At 39.6% G+C, this 23,574-nt stretch overlaps 1 protein-coding gene across 1 annotated transcript in view; it reads left to right on the top strand.

The window, feature by feature from the left end:
* SEL1L (SEL1L adaptor subunit of SYVN1 ubiquitin ligase) overlaps positions 1 to 18,944 on the top strand; it is a 51,834-nt gene extending 32,890 nt beyond the window's left edge. Inside the window, exons 12-21 of the mRNA XM_090271269.1 lie at positions 1,009 to 1,077; positions 4,422 to 4,499; positions 5,507 to 5,569; positions 6,727 to 6,814; positions 7,124 to 7,272; positions 8,026 to 8,191; positions 8,744 to 8,818; positions 9,560 to 9,732; positions 13,025 to 13,153; positions 17,990 to 18,944. Coding sequence (XP_090127395.1) covers positions 1,009 to 1,077; positions 4,422 to 4,499; positions 5,507 to 5,569; positions 6,727 to 6,814; positions 7,124 to 7,272; positions 8,026 to 8,191; positions 8,744 to 8,818; positions 9,560 to 9,732; positions 13,025 to 13,153; positions 17,990 to 18,199 — 1,200 coding nt within the window. The 3' untranslated portion in view covers positions 18,200 to 18,944. The remainder of the gene's footprint in view (positions 1 to 1,008; positions 1,078 to 4,421; positions 4,500 to 5,506; positions 5,570 to 6,726; positions 6,815 to 7,123; positions 7,273 to 8,025; positions 8,192 to 8,743; positions 8,819 to 9,559; positions 9,733 to 13,024; positions 13,154 to 17,989) is intronic.
* Positions 18,945 to 23,574: the final 4,630 nt, after the last annotated feature.

Raw genomic sequence — 23,574 nt, 5'->3', positions numbered from 1 at the left:
AGCATGTTGAGATTTAAGATAGTTGCTTTGGGTAACCCCAATAATAAAAAGTAGGGAGGGGAGGGAAGTACAGGCAACCCCCATATAACACGGATGTTAGGTTCCTAACAAACGCCGTGTTATGCGAATCAGTGTTATATGAAACAAAGAACTAGTACAGAATGGGGGTTAGGTTCCAAAAATTTTTTTAAACATACTACTATATTTTTATAATCAAAATATTTTTATTAAAGCAATTTTCATCAAAAGTATTACATATTAATATGAATTAAGTAATGTTTTCTTCATCGTCACTACTAAGCTCCATTAACTGAATGTGTTTTCTTTTTGACAAGGTATCCTCATCCTCTGAATTTTCTTCAGCATTATCTTGATTTCTATGCTCTACTTTTTACAAAAAATCTGTTATTTTACACAGTTAAAGTTTTAAAGTGTAATTAATAGTCCATGAACAAAATAGGTTTAAAATTTGATTAATTTTAAAATTCTAGAGGCAAGTCTGATAAGACGTACGTGCGCGAATGAAAAATTTTAAATGACCTATCTTTTGCTCTTAAAAGCTTTTATTACGTACAGTATTGTATGGGGATTTCCCTAAATTCATGTTATGTGGGAGTTTTCCCCAATTCTCTAATCATTTTAGAGCAAAACCATGTTATAGAAGTACCGTGTTATATGGGGGATTTCCCCAATTCTCTAACCATGTTATATGGGGGATACCTGTATTTTAGAAGTTCAGGTGAGAGATAATGTAGCTTAGACTAGAATTGTGGTAGTGAAGGACAGATGGATTCAGGATGTATTTGGTGGTGACAGAACTAGTGATGAATTGGACATGAGAGGGTAAAGGGGGTGGAGAGGTACCTGGAAGCAACCAATAGATGTCCTATTGCCATTTACTACAATATAACAAGATTTTTTAAATGTTACTGAAATAATTATTTTAGTTAAAATCCAAGGATGGATTCGATTAAAAACTAATTCTTTTAATAAATTCTTTCCTCACAGAGAGCATTTGACTACTTTAATTTAGCAGCGAATGCTGGCAATTCACATGCTATGGCCTTCTTGGGAAAGGTATGTATTCCTGTGAGTATATTATGTAATAGCAAGAGGTATTTGCCCAGTAACTACATATTGTATTCAAGATCTACAATTTACCAAAAATAAACTGGACATAATATCTCCAGTGCAAGGTTATTGCATCTTCTCTTAAGGCATTGCCATTCTGAGGCATTTTCCTCAGTGACTTAAATGTAACATCTACTTGCTCATCAGTACGTTAATTCTTCATTGAAACTAGCTGTCACTATCCAAGCTCCTACTTTTCATGTATCGTAGGTAATAATGAGGAATTTATGTTATATATACAGTTTTCTGCTAGTCTGTCATAATTGCCTGTTGACTTCCGTGCTGAATAGAGGCAGTTAGATTTAGTTGGAATTTGTCTGCAGACCTTTTTATTGTCTTAAATGAAGTAGCCATCACCCACCTGTAAGTGCGGTCCTTTTCTCAAGAGAATGTTTAAGTCTAGAGACCTCATGAATAGATTCCATATTTTATGGCACAATCTCATAACTTCCTTTTTCATTATTTTGAAAGCTATTATAGTGTAAACAAATTGATATTTTTTATTTATTAACTTTGTTTTAATTTAAATTGTATTTTATTGTTTATACCGTTATGCTTGTTACAATTTTTCCCCCTTTGCCCCCTGCCTCCACCCAGCACCCCCTGCTCCCTCAGGCAATCCCCACACCATTGTTCATGTCCACAGGTCATGCATATATATTCTTTGGATACTATATTCCCTGTACTGTACTTTACATCCCCATGACTATTCTGTAGTAACCAATTTGTACTTCACGTTTTTTGCCCAGAACCCCCCCCAACCCCTTCTCATTGGGCAACCGTCAAAAGTTTCCTGTATCTGAGATTTTGTTTCTGTTCTGCTTATTCATTTATTTCAGTTTTTTAGATTTAATTATTGATAGATATGCATTTATTGCCATTTTATTCATATTTTTTATCTTTTTAAAAAGGACCCTTTAACATTTCATGTAATACTGATTGGCTAGTGATGAATTTCTTCAGCTTTTTCTTGTCTGGGAAACTTCATCATTCAATACTAAATGATACCTTTGCTGGGTAGAGTAATCTTGGTTGTAGGTCCTTGCTTTTCATCACTTCAAATATTTCTTGCCAGTCCCTTCTGCAAAGTTTCTTTCGAGAAATCAGCTGATAATATTATGGGAGCTCCCTTGTAGGTAACTGTTTTTCTCTTTCTGCTTTTAAGATGCTCTCTTTGTCTTTTACCTTTGGCATTTTAATTATGATGTGTCTTGGTTGGGCCTCTTTTGCGCTCCTCTTGTTTGGGACTCTCTGTGCTTCCTGAACTTGTATGTCTGTTTCTTTCACCAACTTAGGGAAGTTTTCTGTCATTATTTGTTCAAATAGGTTTTCAGTTTTTTGCTCACTCTCTTCTCCTGGCATCCCCATGATGCGAATGGTGGTAGCTTGAAGTTGTCCCAGAGGCTCCTTACATTATCCTCATTTTTTAAAATTATTATTTCTTCTTGCTGTTCTGGTTGGATCACTTGTGGGAGTGGTTGGGTGGTGGTGCTCCAACATGGTCTATAGCTGTCCACTGGGTGCCCAGGCTCTGGGGCCTCCCAGGACATACAGTCCAAGTTCAGCCGCCTCCTGTATTGTGTCTGGGGACACCCAGCATAAGCTACGAAGCGATCTGCAGATGGCTCTACGTGTGCTGATCTTGGAGGTGCCCAGGTGAGGCTAAGCTGTGAACCAAGGCCAGCTGTTGCTAGTGCCAGGCCTGGGGCCACTTAGTGAAAGGGCTTGCTGTTTGTTTGAGGGAATTTAGGAAAATCTGAAGCATGAGCCAAGAAAAGCCACTGGAAACAGCTTGGGTAGCCTCGAAAATTTCAGGGGCAGGGGGAGCCTAGGAAATCACTACTGTGGGGCAAAAAGTGTGAGTCAGGTCGATGGAGTCTCAGATGTGCCTCCTGCCTGCCAGCTCTGTTGGGGAGGGCTCAGAAAAGGAACAATGGCCTCTACCGCACTTCTGTCTGGGAGAAAGGTGCCCCGCAGCTCTCACCCTGGTGCCAAACAATTCATTTCCTCCCTCTGTGTCTCTGGTGCCTTTCAAGCTGCTGCCTCAGTGCTGGAGCGCAGAGGGAGTGAGTCTGAGGAAGTCCACGTGCAGGCCCTTTAAGAGGAACTGCCTGGGATTCCAGAAGTTTCTGTCTTCCACAGCCTCAGTCCTCTCTGGCTTTTACAGTTGTGGGGTCTTCCTGCACTGGAACCCTGGGCTGGGGTCCTGGTGTGGGGCTGGGACCTCTCACTCCCAAGAGATAACCCTCCCGATTTGTAACTACCACACCTGGGTGTGGGGCCAGCCTGTTCGTTCCACGTCTCCACCCCTCCTGCCAGTCTCAGTGTGGTTTCTGCATTAATTTTGTAGCTGTAGGACTTCCATTCGGCTCGCCTTCTGCCACTTCTGAATAATGCTTGTTCTGTGGTTTAGCTGTAACTTCAATGTCGTTGTGCAAGGAGGCGAGTCATGTTTACTTACACCACCATCTTGACTGGAAGACCAATCAGTGTTTTCATCTCTAATCAAATCCTAAGGTTAGGAGGCTCAGATAGAAAGTATCTCAAAGCTTTTTCCAAACAGAAAAATCTAATCAGTATTTGCCACATGATCACAGTTAGTTAATTGGGGCCTGAGAACTTTGCATTTAGACGTTAAGTGGTATTCCTCTCTGTTCTTGTTAAGCATTTAAGAACTTTTCAACTGAGCCCTTTCAATTTTTGCTCTATTACTAACTAGCCCTACCTCAGAAATGATGTCCTTTGTCATTAACGTGTAGGTGGATAAAAACAGTATTAGTCATTTTGTTCTTTCTCTTTATCCTTTATCATGTACTATACCTGATACTCTAGCCATTTGGTGCTTGAAACATCTTAAAATAACCGGTTTACTTATTCTTTTCATGGATTCTGACTACTTTTTATCACAGCCTGGGGAAAGTAGTGGTAGAGGAGGAAGGAAAATACGTTGTTGACAGTTCTCCTTCCTTCATTTAATCACTGGTCCCAGGCTACCTGTCAGCCCATTTAACTGCCCTGGGATAGAGGGAGAAAAAAAGATTCATCTTGTGGTTAAAGATTTTTCTCCTGAGATCGATCTGTAAACTGGTTTTGTGTATTTATGTTTATAGGTAAGTCATAAATTTGATATGACATAGAATGGATAATAATATAAAATGTCTTCTTTTAAAGTTTTGCTTCTCTAAAATATCTGTGGGGAATTTTTAATTTTATTGAAAGATTTCATGAGACTTAACGAAAGCAGAAAGAGATGAGATACGAGAAAAGCATAACCTGGGTCTGTTTTGCAGATGTATTCAGAGGGAAGCGATATTGTACCTCAGAGTAACGAGACAGCTCTGCACTACTTCAGGAAAGCTGCTGACATGGTAAGGCCTCATGACTCACTGCGGTGAAATGTGTGGCACGTCACTATTACTTTAATAAATAAGTGTTATGTTAAAGGATTAATTATAACCAGGTCGTACCATAAATTACTTAAAGCATTTATGTAAAAATGATTCACGTGAATGAATTGACTAGAAAAAAAATTTCCCAATAAAAAGCGATTTTTTTTTTTTTTTTTTTTTTTTTTTTAGGGATAGGCTTATTCTATTTTAAATTTCTCTTAAAATTTCTTTGGGAAATACTGATTTTAGTAATGGAATTGAGAGTTATATAATTTACCTTATCTGTGTTGCACCTTGAGGTTCAAAATGAACATAATTGGGTATTTTTGGTAATCACAGTCTTAGGACCCTCTGTGCGTCCAGTGCGTACAGTTATCTCTGCCAGCTACCTCTTACTGCAGTTCTGCATGTCAGCTGAGTATTTCCCAAAGGGTGCTGGGACGCTCTTTTGAAGATAGCTTCAGTCCCTCCAAGTTTAGGTGAATTCTAGATTTTTCTCTTCTAAGTCTCAAAACAATGGTTGTCTTTGGTTTGCGACACGCCCATAATATTCAGAGTGCCTTTGCCACCTGACCCCAATATTACGTGGTTGTTGACTCCACCCCATGCATTTTCCTTCCTTATTGGGGTGGGAAGTTACTCATAAAAAACTACTCTAAACAAGTGACCTACCTGTAGTCCTTAAAAGATGGAATACGTCAGTTATGTTTTATGTTATAAATTCATGGAACATATGGTCAGGTGAGTCACCAAAATTTAATTGTAAATGAATTTAATATTTACTCTTTTTTAGCAAATTATTGAAAGCCCCCCAAAAGCTAAACTTCAGTACTATGTTTACCCTGATAGGAAGGAAAAATTTTTGCTTTGAATTGAAAAGTGCTAAGAACATGTTTTGAATATGCTTGTAAATTATTTCTCTGGCAGACATTTAGTCTTGCCTATTTTGTAACAAATTCTTTTTCTCTTTTGTCTCTGGTTTGCAGGGCAACCCAGTTGGACAGAGTGGGCTTGGAATGGCTTACCTCTATGGAAGAGGAGTTCAAGTTGTAAGTTTCCCATCTAACATTCTGATTTTGACACGTAGTCAGCTGGCGAGGTAGGGAAGTATTCCTGAACTAGCTTCCAGTCAGCCTAGACAGGCGATTTCATTATGACCAAGTGTAACCCTTTTCTGTTCTCTCTCATCCTCCCGCTGATGCTCCACCCTGCCTATTCTTCTCTCCCAAGAAAATGCTCAGGTCTCTCCCACTTAGGAGGAGGAAAGCTTTCTCTCCGGCCCTTTGGCCCTTCCTGCCACCACCTCTCTTCTCTGTAGCCCTTCACTGCACAGCCAGTTTCTCCAAAGAATGAACTGTCAGAGCTGCTGCCATCCACTCTATCCAGAAACTTCCTAAATGGCACCTCCAGTTGACATTTTTTGATTCTATGTTGCTTGAACTGTTTCTTCCCTGAAGTTCTGTGACTGCAAGCTCTCTCGGTTTTCCTGGGCCTTTGTTCTCATTCTTATGTGCTACTTCCTCGTGTGGGATGCCTGGATTCTCCTTGCTGTCCTCTTCTCCTCTCTGTATGGTATCTCTAAGCAATATGTTCTTTTTACTTGGGCCTGAAACTAAGAGCCAGGTTTGGGGTTCTAATCCATAGGCATTGCCTAATGCCTAGCACAAGAGACAGTAATGTCTCATTTTGATTCCTCTAGTCATTTTAGGATATTAGAATTCATTATGGTATTTGTTTCAACTTTTCTCTGTGGATACATATGATATTTGAAATTTAATAATCATACAGTATTTATAATGAACACAAGGAAAGAACGAATAAGGAGAGAATAATTATCCTTACTTAATATTGGAAGAATTGAGGTTTAAAGGAGATTGGTTGGTAATAGAAAAGATAAGACTGTTTCTTCAATCCTGTCCTTGTGGTCCACTGGTGGTGGTTACGCTTTCTGAGAACAAACATGCAGATTGTTTCACAAAAACTATTTGCTTTTCTTCAAACTCTTAAATATTAATCCTCCCGTGACTTCAAGTATATTATTATCTACATATTATAAAAACTAGAAAGTTTTTTTAATGGCTCTTCAAGAATATTTTGTTTGCTTTGTTAATTCTTTTTAATGAATCAGTCTTCTGACTTTCAAATACGTCAGCCTTTTGAGCTTTCTTACCTTGTGGTCATGTGATGAGATGATCTTTTTTTGCAGAATTATGATCTAGCACTGAAGTATTTTCAGAAAGCTGCTGAACAAGGCTGGGTAGATGGACAACTACAGCTTGGCTCAATGTACTATAGTAAGTGATGGTGGGATTAATGATGAATACACCAAGACCTACATTGCCTGTTTCCACTAGGTGTCACTATGCTATAGAAATGAGAGCTATTGAATACTGGTTCATTAGTGTTCTCCCAATTCAACGATTCGTGCATCTTGTTTTTTATTGTGAGTTATATTACTATGTATTAGTATACAGATCTGTATTAATAGGGTTCACATTTTTCCTGAGTAAGAATTCTGACATTTATTCTGTTTTATTTCTCTGATGCTTCAGCTGAATATTATTTGAGACTGTTCCTGACCTTTCATGTGATTTTCCTTACAGATGGCATTGGAGTCAAGAGGGATTACAAACAGGCCTTGAAGTATTTCAATTTAGCTTCTCAGGGAGGCCATATCTTGGCTTTCTATAACCTAGCACAGATGCATGCCAGCGGCACAGGGGTGATGCGATCATGTCACAATGCAGTGGAGGTAAGGGCTTTGCTACCAGCCTCTGGACAGGGGATTAATTTGCTCAGTAGGAAAGTCAGACGTTTCAATCCTGGTTTTCTTTGTGCAGTTTCTTCTAGAGTAGAACCAGACTTCAGCCTGCTAGCATTGGTGTGCTGAGGAAAGACTGTGAGGGTCTGTGCGTTACCACGACACTTATTTTCTTTGTTACTAAGAGTAGACATTGTTGTCTGCTCTCTAGCACACAAGACAGTATCTGAGACAGCGTCAGGAAAGTGTGTGCTGATACGCTGAGTGAGTGCGCAATGGGGGTGCTGATGTCTTCTCATGGGAACCCCTCGTCCTGAGCTCTCTGATAAGTGGCACTGTAGAGTGGGCTGACAAATGCTTAGCGAAGTTTGTAAATCGCTGCTTACTTCAGTTTCCTGACTTGTAGAACGGGCTATTCATAGGATTCACCTTGTGGAGTGCTCCCTCATGGCCTTCCTGGGAGGGTGAAGTGAGTTAATATACGCACTATACGTAAATTACTAGAACAGTGTGTAGCCAGCGTGAGTTGGATATGATTGTTTGCTATTATCTGTATAAACCTATTCTACAGACCAAATGAAAGCTTCAAATATACTGGTATATCCCAGACTTTTATATGTATTTAATAAAATTCCAGGCATTCAGAGAGCATGCTTAACATTCACTTGTGGCCCTTGTGAAAAACTGATTTGCTGGCATATCTTTCTTATTCTTTTGTTGACTTTTTTCTCTCTGTTCTCACAGTTGTTTAAGAACGTTTGTGAGCGGGGCCGCTGGTCCGAGAGGCTTATGGCTGCCTATAACAGCCACAAAGAGGGCGACTACAACGCCGCAGTGACCCAGTACCTCCTGCTGGCGGAGCAAGGCTATGAAGTGGCCCAGAGCAACGCAGCCTTCATTCTCGACCAGAGTAAGGTTCATTTCAGTCCTGCCTTGGGTTCAGAATACAAGGATTCACATCAGGCCACCCATTTAAAGAGAGAAGCACAAAGAAACTTCTTTATTGTTGTAAACAGAACTTGCCACCCATGCTTCAGTTATTCGGCCTCAGATCTCAAAGCCATCCAAGCTATTCTGTGGAGGTGACAGTAAACAGATCTGACATCCGTCATAAACTGACTGCTTTACAAATACATTTCAGAATGCAGCAGATAGAAGACATTGTTTTTCCAGCAGTGTGTAGATCCCCCGGAGTGGCTCAGTGGTCAGTCTCGTCGTCGGTTCTGTGGATCAACATGTTTCAGGACATACTGTTGTCCTAAATGCAGTGATTCCTTTGAACTCAGTATTTTACTTTAATACCTGTTTAATTTTAACACAATGTTTTTTCTACTTAATATGTTATATCCCAATTGTTATTTAAATTATGCTCCACATATTCACCCTCGTTTGCGAATGAAGCCTGAAGGCCTCATGCCTCCCCTTAGTGCCTGACTCGTGTGCGCTACCCTTCTCCCTGCAGGGGAGGCCACCATCGTGGGCGAGAATGAGACGTACCCCCGAGCCCTGCTGCACTGGAACAGGGCCGCGTCCCAGGGTGAGTGCGGTTCGCTCCGAAGGACGGGCGAGTTTTCACCCAGGCGCCTCTCTCTACTTTTTATCCTTTTAGTCTCCCGTAAAGATTAAGTCGTGTCATGCAACACCTTGAAATTAAGCAGAGATACTAACTATTGCTTAACACATTTGCATCGTGATTGATACTTATTTTTACAACGGAAGTTCTAGTCCCAAGGTTCTAAATTGAATTGCAGGGCATTTGTACTGGACATTTATGTCCTGCCATGGTTCACTCTCTGGTTTTTAGGCTGAGCCCAGTGTATTGTGTAAATGAGAGTTGAGTAGAATATAGAGTAGAGGATTAGCCTAAAACCCAGAAGATTTTAACCTTTTCCCACTGTTTTTTGTTTGAATATTTTTTCTCATACGTACTACGCTCCAAATTATCTTCCTATCCCTTCAAGCATAAACAGTGATCCAGCTGAACTATTTTAAAATGTAAGTGACATAATACAGTAGAGTATGATCATCTAAAGAGTGTTATTGGAGGCACAGGGAGTACCGCCCACCTTGTTTTACTTCTCCCTGACTATTACAAAGCCTTCTTCAGAAGAGCAGCACTTCTAGCTTCCAGTTTTACTGAACTTATGGCTTGGTGAAGGTTTGTGTACTACAAATTAAAGTTCTGTTTTATGTCAGCATGTTAACAAGAAGAGAAAAAACAGTGTGATCTGTTTTAAACACTATTTATTGGCAGTTTTGTATTTAACTTCTGTTTAAGGTTATACTGTGGCCCGAATTAAGCTTGGCGACTACCATTTCTATGGATTTGGCACCGACGTGGATTACGAAACTGCGTTTATTCATTACCGTCTAGCCTCCGAGCAACAGCACAGTGCACAGGCTATGTTTAATCTGGGGTACATGCACGAGAAGGGACTGGGCATTAAACAGGTGAGCATGGCTTCATACCCGGTGCTTAAATAATATAGATTGTGATTTTGGGCACAGGTCTGCATTTTATAGAAAATGGGCATTCTTGGGAATTGTTCAGATTTCAGATATTAAGTTATGAGGCAGTTTCATAATATTTCAAAAGACTGCCTTTGTGTGTCTATCATCTTCCAGCTCACACACATATTGATATCCATACTGTTATATTTAGAATATTAAGCCAAAAATAGGTTCATGAAAACAGAAATGCAGTGTTGCCTCTTTTGATAACTCCTTGTTTGAAAAACCATCTATGATCAGACAAATTCTGTTGTTTCTAAATTATTCTGAAGTAAATTAAGATTATTACTATTGATAAACTTATTTCTGTTTCTTTTTTCAAATTTTTTTATCATTTATAGTTTACGTTTAATATTACTTTATATTAGTTTCAGGTTTATAGTATAGTGGTTAGACAACCATGTACTTAACAGACTATTCCCCAGACATTTCCAGTAGCCACCTGGCACCATACAAAGTTACTAAAATATTATTGACTGTATTTCCTACACTGCACTTTACAATCCGTGACTGTTCTGTAACTACCAGTTCGTATTTCTCAATCCCTTCATTCCTCCATCCCCCTCCCCTTATTTCTGATTCTTAAACCTAATGAAGTTAACAGTCTCTAGACCCATGGTCTTAAGTTTTTGCCTGTGTGTCTTTAAAGAATTTTGAAACCTGTATCATCATGTGCATTTTTAAGTTGACATTTAAAATTTTTCATCATAAGTTTCAAAGAGTCTTAAGTTCTAGCTAATTTAAATAAGAATATTTATAATAAAAATAGTACTCTAAATAATTTTGATACATCCAGTCTTAATTTTTTAGAAATCTACAGCAGCCCTAGCCAGGTAACTCAGTTGGTTAGCGCATCATCCCGATACACCAAGGTTGCAGATTCAATCCCTGGTCAGGGTACATAAAAGAATCAACCAATGAATGCATGGATGAGTGGAACAGCAAATCAATGTCTGTCTGTCTGTTTGCCTGTCATTCAGTCTCGCTCTCCACCCCCGCCACCCTCTTCCTGTCTCTTAAAAAAAAAAAAAAAAAAAAATTGGAGCACATTTAAAAATATACAGCAGATGAGATCAGGTGCATTCAGGGTGGTATGTAAATTTTGACATTTTACGTTTATATTGATATTAGATACTCAGATATCATTTATGAAGACTCTAGAGCTGCAGGCCAAGTTCATTCAGTTTATGAAAGATCTCTGCCATGTAACATAGTGACTGAGGCCTCTCCTCATTGCCAGATCAGCCAGCCTAATCACAGTTTCCATCAGAAAGTCTGGCTTTATTTTCTAATTTAAATAAAATTAATAAGTGTTTGATGACTAATATAAAAATCACATGGGATACACCTAGGAATAATTTACTAAAAGCAATCAGGATTAAACGTATATAACAAACATCCTGTTTTTATAATCAGTTATAAAACAAGAAGCTAATCTAAGGAACAAAATAAACTAGTGAACAAAATAGAATCAGAGGCACAGAAACAAGGAACAGACTCACAGCTATGAGAGGGGAGGGGCAGCGTCGGCACAAATGTGAAGGGATTAGACAAAGAACAGATACGCACCGCCCACGAACATGAACCACACTGGGGATTGTCTGTGGGAAGGCGGTTGGGAGGAGGGGGCAAAGGGGGGAAAATTGGGACACCTGAAATAGCATAAACAATAAAAAATATATATATATTTAAAAAACAAGAAGTAATATGCTTTTCTTATCTCATAATTTAATATAACGTAATGTATAGCCTATGTAAATTCTTGTGAATAAAGAATGTGATAAAAGGCATCAGTGAGGAAACTTAAGATTCAACTTTTAAGAATAACTAAATAATTATGTATTAAAATGATACTAAGTACATTAGTTTTTATAAGATATCTTAATGACCTTTTCCTACTTTTTTCTTCTTTTTTAAATGAAAGAGACATTCATACTACTAAAAACTAATCAGCATCTACTATAATTAGAAAAATACTAAGTAGTAAATAAGATGAGGATTGGTTATACAGTGGTCCCTCTCTGTATTGTGGTTCACTTATTGCGGCCTCACTGTATCGCGGGATTTTTTAAAATATTTAATTATTCATCATGGATTTTTCACTATATCGAGATTTTGCAGTACTGTACAGTGAATACTAAAATAAATGTAAGGTTCCTACTTTGCGGATTTTAACCTATGTCAGAGGGGTCTAGAACATAATACCCGCGATGTGAGGGATCACTGTAGTTGGAATAAATAATTCAAGATATACTTGATAGCTACAATTTAATTACCCTACTTATTCATACCCATAGAGCCTATGTTATCACATAGTATGATCCATGAACCTGAAAATTATGGCAGTCCAAAAAAAATACCTGTTATATATATATATTTTTTAAGTTAAAGACACTAACCATACTATTAACTATTGTTTGAAGGTGCTCTTCTTTTCAACTAATGACCTACCCTAGGTACACATTATAGGGAACGGCTGAAAGTAATTGCTTATATTTAAATACGTGAATAAAGTCATTTGTAATATTTAGCCTTTCTTTCCCCTGTCTCATGGAATTCTTTCCTAGGAGTTTGATATTCTTTGGTAATAGTACATGGAAGAAGTAAAGTTGGTAAATGAAAACTTCATACCTCCCACCATCCCAATCGACATGTATCTGAATACTCCAACCTGGGCCAAAATTAACAATGACTGTTTCACCCTTCACAGAAATATGTCTGAGACAGGGAGACACAGGATGCGAGTCCCTTAACAGTGTCTGTGCAATTGTCCCACAGAAAATCTTGAGTATGTCCACCCCATTTTAAAGATCACTGCTCCAAAAGGAAACCGGGAATTGACAGAAGTTTGAAGTAGGAAAAATATTAACTTGCAACGTAGAGGTCACCCCTGGAAATGTCCAGATTTACAGTATTAAGTGTAGATGTAAGACTGTGCAGCACTTAACTCTGAAGGTCTTAAAATGTAGGCAGCGTATGGGCACAGGAAGTGGATGTCAGATTGGGGGAACGTGAGTGAAGTCTTAAAGTTTCTCAGTTAAACTTTTCCAAATTAAGCACTTAAAGATAATTCAAGAAATACTGTCCAATTAAAACTTGGGTTTTTTCCTTTACGTAAGGGAAATTTTAAAATGAAACTTGAAAGGTAAAATAACTTTTTCTAATATATAAACTAAAAATAATTATTCTTATTTTGACAAGAAATGAATTTCAGTTATAACCTATCTTATAGGACATTCACCTTGCAAAACGTTTTTATGACATGGCAGCCGAAGCCAGCCCTGATGCACAAGTACCAGTCTTCCTCGCGCTCTGCAAATTGGGTGTCGTCTACTTCTTGCAGTACGTACGGGAAGCAAATGTAAGTGGTCCATGCCTCTTTCAGTTAAAATACAAATGATGTAACCTCAGTCCAGAAGATTGTATTTTAAGTGTTGGGGGGGCGGGGAGTATTCTGCAAGTGTTTGGTCTCTTCCCTTTTTCCTTCAGGTGAAGAACCTGCAGACCTCATCAGGTGAGGGGTGAATGTAGCACGTGCAATTACAGTTTTCAGGTAGCATTTGACACGTGGTTCCCAGTGCTAAAGCATTTTGCATTGATGTAGATGTTTTCTGGTTTGGGGAAAACAGAGTAACCCATGGCAGTTTGAAGTGGTAGTTAACTAAATTCAGCAAACATTAAATCAGATGACTTACTGCCTAGCAGTGACTCAGACCTCCCTTAACAAGAGAATTTTACAAAAGAAGGAGAAAAACCTGATAACCTGCCCAGGCTGATGTACATTAGATTCTTATGATAGTGAAACATGTTAAAACCACCAGAATTTTGTTCTCTAAAAATACCTTGAACTGACTTCTAGTTAAGATGGCAGCATAGGCAGACATGGCTCACCTCTTTGCACAACCACATCAAAATTACAACTAAAATATAGAAACAACCATCACTCAGAACTGTCAGAAATCGAGCTGAATGGAAGCCTGACAACTATGGAATTAAAGAAACCACATCCATCCAGACTGGTAGGAGGGGCATAGACGTGAAACAGGCTGGTCCCTCACCCACGTGTGGTAGATAAAAATTCAAGAGGGAAATCTTGGGTATGAGGAGTCCCAGCCCCACACCAGGTCCCCCAGCCTAAGGTTCCAGTGCCAGGAAGATAAGTCCCCACAACTTTTGGCTGCATAAATGAGCAGAGACTGAGTTGGTGGAAGAAACTGCTGGAGCCCCAAGCACTTCCTCTTAAAGAACCCACACACAGACTTACCTACTCTGACTTACTTCCTCTGAGCTCCAGCACTGGAGTAGCAGCTTGAAAGGTGCCAGTGGTACACAGGGAGAAAATGAAATGTCTGGCATCAAGGCAAGCAGAAGCCATTTCCCTTTTCTAAACCCTCCCCCAACAGAGCTGACAAGCTGGTGCCATATCTGAGACTCCACCAACCTGGCTAACACTGTTTGACCTGCCTTGGAGATCCCCTAGGCTCTGCCCCACCCAGCTCATGAGCTCACCCAAGCTGCTTTTCCTTATGAATCGCCAGTGTTAGCTCAGGCTTCACAACTTCCTAAATTCTATCAAACAAGCAACAGCTGACATCAGTGAGCCCCAGGCCTGGCACTAGCAGCAGCCTAGATCCACAGCTTGGCTTTGCCTGGGAATCTTCAGCCCAGCACAAACAGCAGCCATCTCAGATTGCCTTATTGCTCAGGCAGGGTGCCCCAGGTGGGAGCTGACGTTGGCCTGTACCACCCGGGAAACCGCAGGGCCAGCGCACCCAGTGGACAGCTACAGACCATGTTGGAGCACCACCACCCTGCCCCTGCACAGCTGATCCTCCATGGAGGGTGGAGGTTGGAGTTAAGTGGTCACAGCCTGTTCTTGCAGCTGACTGGCCTGGGTAAATTCCTCACATTGATCTGCCAACAGCAACCAAGGCTCAACTACAAGAGGACGGTGTACTCAGCCCACACGAAGAACACACCTGAAGTACCCAGCTTGGGTGATAGGGGAGGCTGTGACACTGGACTCTACCAGACACCTACTGCATTAGGTCATACTACCAAGACATGGAGCCAAAGCAACTCTACCTAATACACAGAAACGAACACAGGGAGGCTGCCAAAGCGAAGAGACAAAGAAACATGGCCCAAATGAAAGAACAGATCAAAACTCCAGAAAAAGAGCTACGTGAAATGGAAATAAGCAGTCTATCAGATGCAGAGTTCAAAATACTGGTTGTATGGGTGCTCAAGGAACTTAGTGAGGAGCTCAGCAGCATAAAAAAGATCCAGTCAGAAATGAAGGGTACACTAATTGAAGTAAAGAACAATTTACTGGGAAACAACAGTAGAGTGGATGAAGCCAAGAATCAAATCAATGATTTGGAACGTAGGGAAGCAAAAAAACAACCAATCAAAACAACAAAAAATAATCCAAAAAAAAAAAATAATAATAAGGATAGTATAAGCAGCCTCTGGGACAACTTCAGGAGGTCCAACATTCACATCATAGGGAAGCCAGAAGGAGAAGAGGAACAGCAGTAAATTGAAAACTTATTGGAAAAAATAATGAAAGAAAACTTTCCTAATTTGGCAAAGAAATAGACATACAAGTCCAGGAAGCACAGAGAGTCCCAAACAAGTTGGACCCAAAGAGGACCACACCAAGACACATCATAATTAAAATGCCAAAGGTTAAAGATAAAGAGAGAATTAAAAGCAGCAAGAGAAAAAGAAATTAGTTGCCTACAGGGGAGTTCCCATAACACTGTCAGCTGATTTCTCCGAAGAAATTTGGCAGGCTAGAAGGGATTGGCAAGGAATATTCAAAATCATGAAAAGCAAGGACCTACAGCCAAGATTGCTCTACCCAGCAAAGATATCATTTAGAATGGAAGGGCAGATAAAGTGCTTCCCAGACAAGAAAAGAACTAAAGGAGTTCATCATCACCAAACCATTATTATATGAACTGTTAAAGGGACTTATTTAAGAAAAAGAAGATCAAAACCATGAACAATAAAATGGCAAAAAAAACCCAAAAATCTATCAATGTAAATTGAATCTAAAAAACAAACTAAGCAAACAAGAACAGAGACAGAATCATGGGTACAGAGAGCATTTGATGGTTGCCAGATGGGAGAGGGTGTAGAGGAATGGGTGAAGAGGTAAGGGGATTAAGAAGTACAAATAGGCAGTTACAGAATAGCCAGGGGGGTGTAAAGTACAGCATAGGAAATGGAGTAACCAAAGAACTTATACACATGACCCATGGACATGAACCATGGTGGGGGGATTGTCTAAGGGAGTGGGAGGTGCTGGGTGGAAGAGGGTCAAAGAGGGAAAAATTAGACAACTGTAATAGTGTAGTCAATAAAATACAATATTTTAAAAATCTGAAAAAAAAATAAAAATACCTTGAACTACTTAAATAAGCTAAAGGTAGAACCTCGGTAGGAGATGGTTAGCCATTCTCTTCAAAACCACCAGCTTCAGTTAACCATACTTATATGCAGGTGCTCTTGAGTCTCCAGTTTTACATTTTGTTTCCAGTACCTCTAGTTCCTCATAATGGATTAAATAGTACAGCGTTTGACCCTGAAAGTCTTAAAATAGATGCAGAAAAAAGGGCTATTTAACTTGAATTCATTCCAGACCAGAAAAGGGTGATGTTGCCACCTTGAGTTACCATCTTTCAGAATAGATGGATGCTCCATCTCATCATTTGATTCCAGAATAGGTTCCCATCAATGTTGCACAAATACAAAGGTAGCCCATGGTGCTCCAGCATCTATAAAGAGCAATTTGACCTCCTGCTCGTGCAGCGCTAGCCTGTGCTACCAGGGGCCTCCAGGGCTGCAGACAACTGGAGACATTGGGCCCTGTCCTTCGATTGCTTATGCATTTCTAATGGCAAGTTTATCATGGCTTGATAGCATGAGCCAGGGTGTGCTGTACCCTCTGCTAACTGAAAGGATCTTAGGGTCCTTCAGTTAAAAAGCTAACAGTTTGCCGGCATGCTGTTTCTTTATCAGAACTATTCCAGACCCTTGTCTCTCACAATTTTTAAGACTAATAAGCTGGTAAGTACAATCTAGGATTTGATCATGCAATACAGCATTCTTAAGTATTGATGGCAAGAAAGTCGAACAGTCAGAGAAACATGAACTCTTCCATCACCATCTCCTCCCCAGGAAACACAGTTAATGGTTTCTTGTCATTTATTTCCAGAAAATATAGTGCATGTACCTACAAATATACATTATGGGAACATTTTTTTTTTTTTTAATCCTCACTCTAGAGCATGCTTATTGATTACAGAGAGAGGGGAGGGGAGGGAGAAAGGTAGAGAAACATCAACATGAGAGGGAAGTATCGGTTGGTTTCCTTTCATATACGCCCTAACCAGGGACTGAACCTCCAACCTGGGCATGTGCCCGGACTGGGAATGAAACTCGCAACCTTTTGGTTTTCAGGATAATGCCCAACCAACCAGCTGAGCCACACTGGCCAGGGCTCATTGTGAACTTTGTACATGTAATTTTATTACAACACAGAGGATTATGCTCCATGTTTACTTTCTTTGTGAGTAAGTGGCAGTCAGAAAATAATAGGAATCACTTAGGTGACACTAGAACAATTAAAATATCATAAACTAAGAACATAATTTTAAGTTTAAATTCAGATTTAAATGTTTAGTTAAATCATAACTAAAAAACATTCATTTAGCTACTAAACATTGGAATTCTGCCATCTTCAGTTACCTGAGAGAAGTAATAAAATAGCCTTGCGGTCAGTAGAACAGAGGTTTTCAGCTGTTGCGCTGTTACTACAAAGGGGTTACAGCTGCGCCAAGATACTGATTTTTCCCCTTGACCCTCCATTGCCCCCAGTGTTCCTTTCAAATATTTTCTGTGAAAAAATGGTTGGGAATTAGGACATTAGATTACTGATGGAAAGAAACCCTACCAGACACTTTATGTAGTAAACTGTTATGAAATAATAGCTCAGTTTCTGAGATGCATTATTTTTTGAGTTTCAGATGAAGGCTTTTAAAACCTTTTTTAAAAGAAAAATTGCAAAATGTTCCTAAAACCAATTATTTTCATAAGTTCTGTATTTATCTAATTTGTGATGCAGTGTTCTTGATTCCTTCTCTGACATTTTAGTGATCATAATAGTTTTTCTGTTTCTCCCATTAAGATTCGAGATCTATTCACCCAACTTGACATGGATCAGCTTTTGGGGCCGGAGTGGGACCTTTACCTCATGACGATCATTGCGCTGCTGCTGGGAACCGTCATAGCCTACAGGCAGAGGCAGCACCAAGACATGCCCGCACACCGGCCGCCAGCGCCACGGCCAGCGCCGCCGCAGCAGGAGGGGCCCGCAGAGCAACAGCCACCGCAGTGACAGCCGCATGCCCAGCCTTGGTCAGTGACAACCAGGGGGATTGTTTGCAGAGACCACCTGCGTTTGATTTGGGACTTTGGATCAGTGGCCACCTCCTGGAAGAGGCACAAGGAAGCATTGAATTCCTACGCTGCTTAGAATCTGATGCCTTTATTTTCAGGGATAAGTAACTCGTACCTAAAATGAGCTGAATGTTTCAGTGCCCTTTGGAGTAACAACTCTCAGTGGCTTTTTTTTTTTTCCTGGACACATGTGAGACACTCAAAGTACGGTCTGCTGTATCCAGCTACCTTCCTTTGATCGGGTCCTTTCTGTCCTCTCAGCGTGCATAAGTTCTCTGATCAACCATCTTTAAAGACTTGTGCATCGACACTAAAAACTGACCTGTGGGAAAAGGAAACCCCAGTTAGTTGCGAGTTTCATGTTTGAAAAGTCTAAAAATAGAACTTGCCTTTTAAGTTAAAAAAAAAAAAAACAAGTCTTCAAAGTTTCAGAACGCCCATAACAGGAACTTTTACCAGTCCATATGCAAGTATACATATTCAGCATCTTTGTTATTTTAAAAGGGAAGGAAGGGAGGTTTCTGACTATTGGTGATTGTCGGGCTTCATACCACACTTCTCTCCTTCAGAGGCGGAAGGGCCTTGGTAAAGAGTGGTTTGTGAGCTTCATTTCTTTGGAATGGAATATATATAAAACATTGTGAACTGACTCCTTGAGCTAACATGTGCATTTGCCCCACCTATTTAATGTAATTTGTTTGTTTTGTGTATACAGAGCCTTGATTTGGAAGCCAGAGGATGGACAGAATGGGAGAGATTAGAAAACAATATTATAGAACCCTGCATGGGGTACCAAGATCGTAGATGTACCTTCCCAAGAGTTGAAGCATTTGGTCCCAGGATTTATTTAGTTTGCATTTCTTTTTGCAGAAGAACAAATCACCCTCCTGAGGTCTTTAGTACGAAATATCGTTGCCAAGATACGGCATACAGTGCCTACCATTAAAAATACTAAAACTGAAACAGAATCTAAGGTGCCTGAACCTCAGAGGTTGAGGAAAGCCAAAGCCTGTTTTTACTTTATACTGTTCAGGTAGATTTTCACTTCCTCAGTTTTATGTTACTGTCAGAAGCCAGCCTCTTACTTAGCTGTCTTTTCTCCCCCTTCCCGCTGTGAACACTAGGAAAATCAAGGCTATTGCCCTTGAGAATTGTCTAGGCAAATAGTGTGGAAAACAACAGCAAAAAGAACACAAAACTCAAGAACGTCACATACACAAATGAAAAAGAGGAATTTGTGTTTTTTTCATTGTCGAATGGGGGTATTCGCCAGCCTGTGTTCAGCCTGAGACTACATTTGTACCTGAGCAGTGCTTTCTAGGACTACTGACCTCAGTCTGTTCAAATGAACCTTCATCCCCTTTCCATAATCCCTCACCTGCCAGAAGACTTCAGGAGCTCAGTACCTGTAGTTGTAAGACTCTGGTTCCTGAAGTTGGGATTGTATTGAGAACTAGATTTAATTAGTCTGTAATGAACACGCAGGCTTCACATGTGAAGCTGTCTGCTTTTGTTGTTCAGAGAATTATGAGAAACCTGGTAAGCAGACTTTCCTCCCAGACAATTGCTTCCAAATTTGAAGAGGTGGTCCTAGCGAGAACCCTGGGTCTGAAAGGACATCTGACAGGTAGGAAATGTTACCCTCAAAAAGTATCATGCCGTTTGGGGCAGCAGTTGTGAATACGCGGCTCGTTGACCTCTTACACTCAGAGCTGAGTGCAGCTGACAGGCAGTGCCTCTGCTCACTGCCTCTGCCTCCTGCCCCCACCCCTGCAGAACCAGCACGATCCTTGGCAGCATCCACACTTCATTTCGAAGGGATTGTTCTCACTGTTAAAGTTAAAAATCTCCAAGGTGACAAAACTTCCATTTTTCCCCTCTACCTCATTTCTCCTTTAGCAGAACTGTTATCTGTCTTTTCTTCCCTCCATCGATAACTTCGGAAAGCATGTCCTACGATGTATCCGCTACTGCCGATGGGCGGGTGGGTGGGAAAGGGCCGTCTGCTCCGCCATGCAGTAACAGGCTTGCGGTCAGTTTCCCACTTGCCATGGCTTTTTATTATCCATGTTCCAAATGCCCCTTTCTTGGCTTTTTCCACTTCCTGTTTTACCCTGGGTCTTTTGCTACTGGAAATTCGAATGGTATATTTAAAATAGCTTAGTTCCTATGGCTTCATGATGCCAGTCCTATGACTGTCTCAGAATACTCTGCTTCTGCCCTGGCCGGGTGGCTCATTTTATTGGAGCATTGCCCCGTACACCAAAAGGTTGCGGGTTCGATTCCCAGTCAGGGCACATACCTAGGTTGCAGATTCTGTCCCCAGTTGGGGTGCACCAATCAGTGTTTCTCTCTTTCTCTCTGCCCCCACCCCACCCCCTTCTTTCCCTCTCTTACTCTCTAAAAAATCAATAAGCATATCCTCAGGTGAGGATCAGGGGGAAAAAAAAAAAGCTCTTTTCATGATATCTAAGCAAATAGGAACTGGGTTTGATGTTTCTCCTACAATAATGCTCAATATTTAACCTAATCAAATGGCATCCATTTGAATAAAATGACAGTAACTAAAGCTAGTTAATGTCAGTGACATTAAACTAACTCCAGGATTCAGGAGTTTTTGTGCTAGCTTCTAGAGTTAGCAGGTGGAGTGCGGCTTCATTTCTCCGTGGCAGCCTGCCTCTCCTGTCCCTTCTGCAGTCCGCCTGCCCGCCTCCAGAGGTGGTGACCGCAGCGGCTCTCTACGTAGAGGGTACTCGCTCATGCATTTGCTTGTTGTCCAGTCAACTGTTTCAGAGTCTTTTTTGCTTCCATTTTATGTTGCAAAGGTAGCAATGATGTTTGAGTTTTTTCCCTTTTTGTGTCTGAAGTTTTTGTTTCTGTTTTCTGAATGAGGCTTTTCTTACTTTGGTTAATATTCGAAGGCACAGAAAAAGTAGTTCAGAACTCCTTTTCTGAAGTTCATTATTTAACACTTAAATGAGATAAACTTGTATTAATCTTAATACTCTTGACGATGTGTTACTCTTGTGCACATAAGGTTAATGTGTAAGTTTTACTGCTGAGCTGTGTTACCTCTGTACCGTTGGGAAGTTTTAGAAACTTTTACTTGTGATCTGGTGATGATCGGATACTTTATTTAATTAAAGAGCTGCTCTTGCCTCTAAGAAACTAAAGAACTTTTTTTTTTCGTTTTTGCTTTGTTTTTCCCTCCTTTGCTCCTTATGTTTGTTCTTCAAACCATGCTTTGGAAGTATGCATGCAAGCCTATAAAGGAAGACCACAGCTCTTCTTGTGTGTAGCACGTGTATTATTGTCAGGCTACATCTGCAAAGCGCTTCCTTTACAGAGGTTTGGACTAACATTTCACATGCACATTTCAAAAGAAAATGCTTCGGATAGAACAGACCCTTTACCTGTCAGGAAGAGCAGGGTGGGCTGCATTTGGCCCAATGCATCTAGTATTTGTTCTGAAAGTGGATTTAATACACGTTGCACAATATTATGGCTAGAGATGTGCAAGAAATAAAAAGAAACTTCTATTTTCATGAAGATATTTTTTATCAGTCATTGCTCTCAAATATAAATCAATTTATAAAATTTCTGAATACCATATTGTCTGAGGCACTGCCTGATTTTTAATGTGTAGTAGTCATTGAAAATAAGCTAAATTTCTCCTTCCACTTGGTATTTCAAGAATATTTAAAATGCCCAAGTAAAAAATATTTATATTTTAAAGTGACAACTTGCACAAGTAAAAATATGATTTTGCGTGCATGAGAAGGATGTCTTGGTTATATGCAAGGAGTCTCTCACATGCACTGTTTTTCCTATTTGGAATGACAAGCAAGCTAACACTATTCTCTTTGATTTAAAAAAGAAATCAATGTTGATGAGATCAAGGTATAACCACTATCAATATTTAGGAGAAGTTTTAAAAGACCATAAGCTGGCATTGGAAGGAACTCCATGGTAGATATTTTTGTAAATTTACTTTGTATTTAATTAAATACAGTATAAAGGCTGGTAAAGTGTAATATAATTGTGTAAACAAATCCTGTTAATAGAGAGATGTACAGATTTGTTTTGTACTGTATCTTGAAACTTGTGAAATAAAGATTCCACCTCTGGTTACCTTGTATGCTATAATGTACCATTACCAGGTACTTTTTTCCAGTCAGACTGTTTTAAACATGAATGATTCAATTTTTAATGAAACTTTTTGGAATTTCAGATGCCTCTGGAAACATTTATTTGGGGTAGTTTGAATCCGTCTTTTCTTTGCTCTTAACTCCTGAAATTCAAGTTGAGTCTTACCCTAGGGAAAATATGAATTTGCTAAGAAATGTTACCATTTTTAAAAAATCTCAGATCTTTGACTTGAGTCAGCCAAGCATGATCCACTTTAATCCTGATGGTAGTAAAATGTATCTAAAGTTTGTTTATGCATTACCTTGTCCCAGAAAGTTTCAGGAGGGTTCACAGAGCCGCATATAATACAAGAATAAAATTTATGTAGAAAATGTCATATGATCTAAGTAAAGGAGAAATGTAAAGAAAATATTAAACCAGGAGTGAGCGTATTAAAAGTAGGTTTTCAAATCTGGTCCTAACTTCTTAACAGCCAATTTATAAAGGAAATTAGCTAAAATGTTTGTTCCATCTTAGAAGCATCATATTGTTAGATAAAAAGTCTAATGTTGCAGATTGTGGCAAGTGAGAAATTAGATCTCAAATCTTACCACAGCCATCCACTCCAGATGTTTCAAATTTTACCACAACAAGCCACCCAGATGTCCTTGACTGACTTCAGCTAAAATAAAACCAGTGGGGAAGTCAGACGTCAGAGCCGTAGCCGAAGCTTGATCATTCAACCTGCACTGGTGTGTGATGCCTCTTACCACTGAGCCCCTTTCTGACAAGTCATTAAAATGAGTCCTCTGTCTTCATTGGATGTAACTTGATAAGAAACAACCTCTCTTTTTTAACTTTTTTTATGACACTAATTTTGATTGGCTATAGTAGCCTTCAAAGTTGCTGATACTATGTTACAGCAAATACATAGATATATGCAAGTAAAAAATTAGAAGTAATTTCCGTAGTTAACAACTATGAAAAAAAACAGGATAAGGAAGACTTCATTTCATTTTATTTTTTTCTTTTTGATATTCACCAAATACTTGAATAGTCAAGTAAAAATTAAACAAGCTTTAGAATCTCGCAATTCAAAAGGAAATGCAGCTGCAATGGGGCTTATATATTTCTTTCCACATCATTTCTGCCACTGCTTTGGAAACCATTAGGTTAAACAACCTT

Source organism: Furipterus horrens, unplaced genomic scaffold (assembly GCF_987537825.1).
Source record: "Furipterus horrens unplaced genomic scaffold, mFurHor1.1.pri manual_scaffold_3, whole genome shotgun sequence".
NCBI classification, from domain to species: Eukaryota; Metazoa; Chordata; class Mammalia; order Chiroptera; family Furipteridae; genus Furipterus; species Furipterus horrens.
Note: the sequence above shows the minus strand (reverse complement) of the source record. Positions and strands in the feature narration are given on the sequence as shown.